A 9,383-nucleotide genomic window follows, 5' to 3' on the forward strand; every position below is an offset into this window, starting at 1 on the left:
TTACTGTCTGTGCTGTAGTTCCTTTTTAAATTGTATTCTTGTATAAACCGGGATTCTGCTTGTGTACCAAGCATCCCCGAGATCTGATTACTATGCAATGTTCGAACGTGTTTCTAAATTTAATGCACCGCAGAAAACATTAATCAAATAAATAAATAAATTTAAAATAAATGATAATGCTGCATTTTGAATAATTCTCATCATTTAAGCATTTACGTGGGCATTTAAAATAAATGTCCGTATTTTACAGATAACTTGTGACCCAACTTCCAATCTATTGTTGCTACTCTCCTTTATGTTGTTTGTAGTGAATAATTTTTCACTAAATATTGCTGGAAAGATGAATCCAGCATAATCACTGATCAGCTGAAATCTTTATTGTCCGTGAGCTTTTTTCTGGCCAGTCCTGAATAGAAACCTTCTACATGTAGATTTTTCTAGCACTGCGGCTTAGCCCTTAGCTCGTGGGATGCCCTTGTGTTATAGCTTATCCAAAACATCCGTTGCGTGTGTTCGCTTCTTATATACACGCCTATAAACCAGAAGTGGGTGTACATAGAATATTGTCAATATTGTCACTGATTTCTACACATACATGGGCCAAAGACTTAAATAATGACTTAAATCACATGTATTTAGCCCAGCGGCTATTCCACGATAAACAGCGCGCAAAGCATAGTGTGCTTAAAGCGAAACGAAGTTATAGGCTATGCTGGAAATGGCTATTCTCCACGGAGAGATAAGGGGAGACAATGCCAGTAACCTAAACTGAAAGGTTCCACTTTTGTTACAAACCTAAGTTTTTTCCCCACTGGAATTGTTCGGGAATACATTAAAACATATGCCCTGGTATGTAACGCGATCCTTTATAAAGATATGTAGCAGTGATAAGACAATGAGTCCGACTAACCAGGTCAAAAGTACTAGATGTCATTTGTATGATAAGGCCAGCCAGGTTTAAACAATATCACTCAAGGTCACGGCTGTGGTTTAATATAAGAAAATGCCTAATCTCAGGAAAATGGCAGAACACCTCTTGTACACAGTATTACTGACCACAGGCCTCTGTGAGGGCCTGTTACTCCACGGCCAGGGCCAGGACAAGCTCCCGCAATATCACACTTACGGACGCAGTTTAGTCTTGAACGGAGGAGCGGCCATAAATGTCAGTGTCACCCGAGAAATTCTGAAACTATCGGTAAGGACATGGGTTTTCTCTTTTTTGTTTTGCTTTCTGGGCCCATACCTTTTGCACTTGAGTGATATTTACTTGTGGAAATGTGCTAAATTTGTTGGTGAATAATGGCAGTACAATGGCAAGACAATGGGACAAGTACAATATAGTCCCAAATTTAACCCCTATTGCGTTCTCTTTTCTCAACCCGTGTATGGCCAATAAGCAAATCATGCACATTGCTTTTTTCCTTGATGTTATGCATTAGAACATGTATGCCATTTTGTGGTATTTATCAGTGTCTTGGAACATTTTATCTGCCTGTTTTGGATGCATGCATTATTTTTAAAAAAATGTTTGACGGTGAATGTGCAAAAAAGTACCTACAGCATGCTAATATCCTAAATTACACTTTAACACTTGTTGTTATGTGTACAGACCCTCTATACTTTTGTTTTCCCATTCCGTTCATCTATTCCGTTAAGCTTAATCTCATCTCCCCTACTCTCACTGCTTGTGGTGCAATAATCGCTTGACTACATTCAACTACATTTTGCACCGTGTTGCGTTCGTTGAAAACATCTTGCTTTCGCTATATAGTGTGGAAATCTGTTCATCACTCGAGGAAAGGTTCATCAGCACCATGCCAAAGGTCAGTGGTTTATTCCAGCTACCCCAGTTTCCTGAGCTCAAGAAACCTGAATGTCATCAAAGAAGTGGAAAACTCTTCATTATGCAACACTCAATTAAATAAATAAATAACTACATAAATAAATAAACAAATAACTTATATCTTACCTCCTTAACAGGGCGGGGCGGGCCTGGCCCGAATCGGGGTAATAACAGCGAGTTCCGGAACCCCTGCGGAGTCTTACCATTACTACAGAGATCTGTTTCTGCAGCATGGTGCTGCTAAGGTCAGCTGGATTAATATATCAGAGAGTCATAAGGAGTTGAACAAAGATCCGGCCATGGTCCAGCTGATCATGAACCAGACCGGATTCATGTTCTCTGGCGGAGACCAGGCCAGAGTTATCAGCAGGTGGGTCATTAAACCAGTCAGTGGTATGAAACCAAGAAAACATTTCCTGCTAAAAAAGAACACAAAAGAGAAAAAAAAATCAAAACAAAACAAAAAAATAGCATTAATATGATTCGTTTTCCCGCGCAGTATCGACTCGGGTCCAGGCTGGATTAACCCTTTTTATCTTTGTAATACGTGAGTACGACATTAATAGCTTGTAAATTGCTACTATTTCAGTATTTACTTAAACAGCTAGAGCTCAACCCTACCTGAGGTAAACTGACAAGAGATCGTATTTCACCGGTTAGATGCGACCATTTGCCAGCGGTCACACTGTTTTGCCTGCTCTAGGTTTTACTCTCTGCATTGTAGCCTTTTATATTATCAGTGTGCAAAAGTAATTGCATACAAGTTGATTCCGTGCCCTAATGGTTAGAGCCTCCGCCTCGAAGTCAGGAGACCCGGGATCAAACCCAGGTCGGGTCATACCAAAGACCTTAAAAACAGTGCTTGCTGCTGCCTCGCTTGACGCTGAACAGTAAGAGGTTGGAGCAAGGGAACTCGTCAGTATAATATGATTGTTAGGGGTTTCATGTCTGATGTTTCGGCATGATGCTTCATTGGTTTTTGGCGGCATTGACTGGACACAAAATATGTACACACAGCTAATGACTCTTCGTCGTCATATGACGGAAAAGTTGCTAACGACGTTAAACATCCATACACACAAACTTGACCCCTATCCCCCCCACCCCCGCCAGTTCACTATGTCATCTTGTCACATCCCTCTGAGATTAACTGATTTAGTCTGTTTGTTAATCGCCTCGCTCGGACAAACGTAGGATTTCGTGTCTTTTTGCACCAAGGTCCCATGTAAAGATATAGCATGTCAAACATTTGACCGACCGACCGACCGACCGACCCACAGACTTAGAGAGCTGCTTACACGCGCCTAAAAGAATTTTGCCTATTGAAATATCCATGTAAGAGTTTTGTCTCTTACGTATTCATGCTGTCTCACCTCCCTCCTGACCATATAACAGTTACTGCTGCTTTTGTGCCTGTTAGACATCATATTGATGGCGCAATCCGTGAGACAGGGGGATCCCTGTACTCGTTGAAATCAATGATTATACCATAAATAAAGACCACTTCTGAAATATTGCATCCATATTGTAACGATCCACTATAGCTGACAGCGGATTGCAGTCTGTCATACATACATTTAGTAGGGAAGGCTTTTTATCCGTCTCACGTTCCACGTTTCTTTGTAGCGTATATTAATATATAGAGAACAGGGATTAATGCATTTCTAAAAACACCATTTTAGCTTTTAATCTGGGAAATTAAACTGAAGAAATGCCTCGAACTCAGATTAACCACGTTTTTATTAACATTAAATTGGTTATTTGCTTCACTGGTGTGATCAGGTTTGTGAGTGGAGGACACTTGAGAAAGACAAATTAGTATCTGGTTTACTATCTGAATTTACTATCTGAATTTACTATCTGAAATGAATCCATTTCCTATAATCACTATATTTGCACAGTTAGCCGGGGTAAAGCGTCACAAACTCTAATGAGACGAAAGGTGTAAGAGCCTTTGTTTATTCTCTTGAGCGTTTCGTTTCAGCTACTTCCTCGAGGATCGGAAACCATCGCCGGCTCTGCTAGCCATACGACATAGGTTTGAACAAGGGGCGGTGGTGGCAGGAACCAGTGCTGGGACAGCGTGTCAGTCTTCACGTGTTATGGTGGCAGGTAAATAAGAACATGCATGTTTCACGATACTTTTCAGATTTGTTTGTTTGTCGTTTAATGTCATACTTGAGAATTGTTCAATTACACGTTTAATGATATACGCGAGATATTGTTCACTTAGATGTCGGTTTATGTGTGAAGGAAACTAGAGTTTATGCATCGAAACATACATTTGTATACCTGCCGTCAACAAAAATGGACGGCCCGGGTTAATATATTCGCAATTGGCCCAAATTTCCAAAGTGACGTTTTTTGTCTGAAACAAACTACTGAATTTTTACAACTTACTGAGGGCTTGATGACGTGTGGCGTACAGAGTAGCCCACTGCATCGGTGCCGGAAAAAATTTTCTTCAGAGAATGTAATACGGTGTAATACGTCTAAAGAAACACTGTGGACTACATACTGTCATCAGTGTCCAGCGAACAATTTCACTGCTCAAGATCGAGATTGAATTCTCACCACGTGTACAGTATGGCTAGGAAATCTTAGGAAATAAGTAGGTATTGTTATAATAAGGTCGGTTCTGCATGATACATAAAAAATGTAGAAAGTTGCATGGGAGGAGGAACTGGGTTGTCTTATCAAGAAAAGACTAAGATAACCCTTGAGCTATAAAGACGTTCCAGACTGAAGTTGCTACAAAAGAAATATTTGATACCGTCCAGATACATGTTTTGTTACTTAATATAGAGTAAAATTGCTGAAGAAATAAACGCAGGCATACATTGCAAAACGGTGGCTTAATGGTTAGAACGTTCGCTTCGAGGTCCGGAGACCAGATATCAAACCCGGGTTGGGTCATATTAAACACTTAAAAATGGTACTTGTTGCTGCCCAGCACTGATAGGTTAGAGCAAGGAAACAGGTTGACATGGCGTCAGTATTATGGGTGTCTTCGTCAATGGCAGCAGCACTTCGGTGGCATGGGCTTACCCTGCCACAGGCCCAGGATTTGTGGATTCCGACACTTTCGCTGTTCTTTAAGGCTTCGATGGTGTTCTTGTTACATCACGATGGCTTGCAAGTCTGTACATCACACGAGGGTAACTCGTTGGTGCAACTTGTCAAATGTCGGCTATTTAGCCCTAGGAACTCCATCGTATGAATGAAATAAAGCTAAACACTGATTAAGATCTAAAAATATTGTCAGCCAAAGAAACCTTAGGCACATATGTATAAAAATGCAAAGTTAGCTTTAGTGTGTTAGGTGGAGCTAAACAACAATGAAATAAAACAATGTGTTATTTGTGTGTTTAGTGTGTAGTGTATACGACCCTGAACTCAGATTCAGCAGTATAATTTAATACCTATAAAACACATTTTACTTCTATTTAGCATGCAAACAAACTTCATAAATAACACATACAGATACTGACCATTTATCCTTGTTTCTTAGGTGGCATGAGTTGGGAAGCTCTCCGGTACGGTGCGTTCCACATTCCAGGTCACCATAGGGATGATTTGGTTTATGATCCTCACGGCGGGCTTGGTTTTCTGGATGGATACGTACTGGATACCCATTTCAGGTAGGGATCCTATGGATCTCATGGAATATTTCATAAATATGCAGTAAAACAAACACTAGCTGATTTGTTCATCTGGGATACTCTTTCGAGACCAATAAAACCAATTGGTTAAGATCTATTGCTAGATGACACGTGCCAACGCGAATTTAAACGTTTTGCGTCTTTATTTCTTTATTTAGACCCGCTCTACAAATTTAAACTGAATCATATTCCAAGTGTTTCTTGGCCTTTATATGAAATATTTATTGTATATTTTATTTGTGTCATGATTTTAAACTGTGAATGAGTGAAAGGATGGAAGAATCAGTCAATGACCTAATGGATGTATGAATCAAACAATGAATAAATCAATCAATCAATCAATCAATCAAGGAACCAATCAGTCAATCATTTATTCAATCAAATATTAAAACCATAAACTTATCAATCAGTCAACCAATATATTAATTGATCAATCTATCTGTATGACGATGGACTTGAACTTGAATCCCTTTGTTAAATGAAAGACGATGCTGATTTATTGTCTGTAGTGAGAGAGGTCGAGAGGGCCGACTTCTCCGCCTGTTGTCGGACACACAATATGAACAGTACGGGACTGCTCTGGGATTCGGGGTGGACGAGAGCACAGCCCTAGTGATCACACACGCGGGCACAGCGGCCGCCAAAGCCAAAGTGAGCTTTACTTGCTTCATCATGATATGACGTCACTTTAAGAATGCAGTCATAGCAAAACGGAGTCTCCTTGTAGCAACCCGGACACAATGCCTACATTTTTACAGTAGTGACTAACAGCAAAGCCATGCCGAATATACTAGGCACGATGCCAAAGCATGTCAAATTATACTGACACCGGGCCGGCCAATACATGCTCTGCCTTTTCCTCATAGGCAGTACGCCAATGGAGTCAGAGTCAGATGTTTTAGTCTTGTGCATGACGTGTTTCGGGATTAAACCCCGGATGTACTGCTTTGTTTCCTACGTCAGCGAAAATGGTTAGGCGAGGTCGTCAGTACAATGTAGCGATTTTATAGTAAAAGTGACGTTTAGTTCTTTGGTAGTTTGTGTTGGTCTTGGGAATTGGCCTTGCGGTTATTGACCTGGAACATCCATCTCGACGGATGGTATACGAATGTCTGATTCGATATATAAATTTTGATATGTCAGAAAAGCAATGTGTCTTTAGGATTTAGTCTAATAGAAAGCCAACACACTCTCAGCTTTCTTGACGATAGGTTCATTGATGAATATGCCTTCATAGATGGATATGCGACAATCTATAGAATAGAGACAACATTTTCCGTCGAAGTTTCGGTCTTATGTTTTCTCACGTACACTGTCGTCGGAATGTCGTTTCAATTAAGACAGCATCATGTGATTACGCAAATTTCATTACAGTGAAGAATACTTTCACTGATCGGGTAAATCACCGCTCTCCTCTACATAACCGACAAATCTCTTCACTTATCTATTTATTGATTTTGTTGGTTTCTTATGCCGTACTCAAGAATACTTCACTTATACGACGGCGGCGAGCATTATGGTGGGGGGAACAAATAAATAAATAAATAGATGTGGATTCATCCCCTTAACGTATGTGTAACATCAAGCTTTGACGCAACTGTGAAGGGGCCAGGCAACCTAACAAACAAATATAGATTCAAACACTTAACGTATGTGTAACATCAAGCTTTGACGCAACTGTGAAGGGGCCAGGCAAACTAACAAACAAATATAGATTCAAACACTTAACGTATGTGTAACAACAAGCTTTGACGCAACTGTGAAGGGGCCAGGCAAACTAACAAACAAATATAGATTCAAACACTTAACGTATGTGTAACAACAAGCTTTGACGCAATTGTGAAGGGGCCAGGCAAACTAACAAACAAATATAGATTCAAACACTTAACGTATGTGTAACAACAAGCTTTGACGTAATTGTGAAGGGGCCAGGCAAACTAACAAACAAATATAGATTCAAACACTTAACGTATGTGTAACAACAAGCTTTGACGCAACTGTGAAGGGGCCAGGCAAACTAACAAACAAATATAGATTCAAACACTTAACGTATGTGTAACAACAAGCTTTGACGTAATTGTGAAGGGGCCAGGCAAACTAACAAACAAATATAGATTCAACCCCTTAACGTATGTGTAACAACAAGCTTTGACGTAATTGTGAAGGGGCCAGAAAAAATCAGAAGTGTTTTGTCATTTGTTGTATAGGTTCTCGGCGACCGTGGTGTCGTGCTCATTGACGTGTCTCGTTCCGTTGTGGATAAAACCGCTAAATACTTCACTATACGTGACGTGTCCATGAGTTACATGACGGACGGTGACAGCATCAAGCTCAGCGATCACACCCTGACATTCTCCCCAGACAAGTCGCCCTTAGCTGGTCAGGAGTTCTATGACCACGCTCTCAAGTCTACGGACATATTCGACGGAAATCGAGCTGACCGGAGGAAGAAGCCGGAATTTGTCCGAGTAGCGACTAGCGTCTTTGATGCCAAATATGACCGCATGTCACACGGCACTACGTACGAGAAACACCCTCGATTTCTCGTCACTGTATTCCGGAGCGGAGCAGGTGCAGAGGCTCACATTAGGCGGGGACACAGCTTCCAAGAAGACGTCATCTCCTTCAAAAACTTGATGGTAAGCATAGAGGAAAATTGATTCAAGAAATAAAGTTGCTATTATTTCCATGGAATCAGTTTAGCTGTTTTTAGTTTTTTCTCGATGCAGTATTCCTTAGTTTCGCATGGGTATTTGGGTTATCTTTTTAGCTGTGATGAACGGTTCTATTGAGGAGGACAGCGTTGTTGTTGTTATAAATTTCGTCTTTTGAGATAAGGTACATTTGAGTCATTCATATTCTTAGTGTAAAACTACACGAATTATGTCTGTCTTTCAAAGCAAGTTTTATGTATGAGCGGTGTTCATTCAAACCATGCATACAGATTACAATGTATGGATATCTTGTGGCGAATTTCTCCAGCTTTTTTTAATTCTTACATGCAAAGAATCTCCTGGCTTTTCTTGTTGGGATCTAATTGGGAATTGATCATACTATCCAAACCTGTAATCGACAGTATTTCAATGGTACCACCAAGGTCAATATCAAATGACCAGGATGGCGTGATTTTGAGGGTAAACACGAAAATTGGGACGATTGCGAGGGAATTTATCTAAATCAAACATCGCAATTTATGTGTCTCACATATACCAGTACACAGATTGAAGCAAGAGCACGCAATCGTGTTATTAAGACAGATTTCAGACAGTAAAGCTACAAAGTGATAGTTTGTTGATTTAGTCCATTGTTAAAGGTTACATTCGTTTGATTGTTTGAGCTGGAGAATGACACAGTCGACTGTGGTTATATGTAAGAAGACCTTTGTGTAAAAGGATATAATGCATGTGAAATTGAGTTTTTTTCTGGCTTAAGCAATATGCATGTATTGGAAAAACCATATGAATTGTACATTTGATTGGTGCTTTTACGCCGTACTCAAGAATATTTCACTTATACGACGTTGTCCAGCATTATAGTGGGAGAGCCCGGGGAAACTAACGACCATTTGCAGGTTGCTGATAGACTTTTACATTTGATTGTGTCAGTATTATTATTAATACACGCATGCAATGTACATGTATATAACACAACCTTGTTTTAAGAAGATGAAATCGGGAGAAGAGGATCAATATTTCCTATGTATGGGGTCACTTAAGGCAGAGTGACGTCCTTTTCAGTGGTAGCAATGATGTTCATAAGTGAGACTATCAAAATTCCAGACAGCCAATCAGCTGATTGCTGCAGCGGTATTGTCCGGAAAGACGAAGGGCTTTTCATTGACTGTAAATGCCAAAAACAAAGAGACCAGTAGCAGT

General features: G+C 40.2%; 1 protein-coding gene across 1 annotated transcript; it reads left to right on the forward strand.

Moving 5' to 3' along the window:
- The first annotated feature begins 1,003 nt into the window (after nt 1–1,003).
- Nucleotides 1,004–8,168, forward strand: LOC135475791 (cyanophycinase-like). Its single transcript, XM_064755731.1, has 6 exons — nt 1,004–1,198; nt 1,984–2,216; nt 3,831–3,958; nt 5,358–5,487; nt 6,018–6,159; nt 7,716–8,168. Exons 1-6 carry the CDS (start codon nt 1,004–1,006, stop codon nt 8,166–8,168), a joined length of 1,281 nt encoding a protein of 426 aa, XP_064611801.1.
- Nucleotides 8,169–9,383: the final 1,215 nt, after the last annotated feature.

The sequence above is a fragment of the Liolophura sinensis genome, chromosome 9 (assembly GCF_032854445.1).
Source record: "Liolophura sinensis isolate JHLJ2023 chromosome 9, CUHK_Ljap_v2, whole genome shotgun sequence".
NCBI classification, from domain to species: domain Eukaryota; kingdom Metazoa; phylum Mollusca; class Polyplacophora; order Chitonida; family Chitonidae; genus Liolophura; species Liolophura sinensis.

What these genes read in the sequence shown, in the direction of transcription:
- LOC135475791 (XM_064755731.1), top strand. Translation starts at nt 1,004, where the DNA reads ATGCCTAATCTCAGGAAAATGGCAGAACACCTCTTGTACACAGTATTA. An exon ending in CAGGCCAGAGTTATCAGCAG is followed by an intron (nt 2,217 to 3,830) that starts GTGGGTCATTAA and finishes GTTTCGTTTCAG; the next exon opens with CTACTTCCTCGAGGATCGGA. An exon ending in TTCACGTGTTATGGTGGCAG is followed by an intron (nt 3,959 to 5,357) that starts GTAAATAAGAAC and finishes CTTGTTTCTTAG; the next exon opens with GTGGCATGAGTTGGGAAGCT.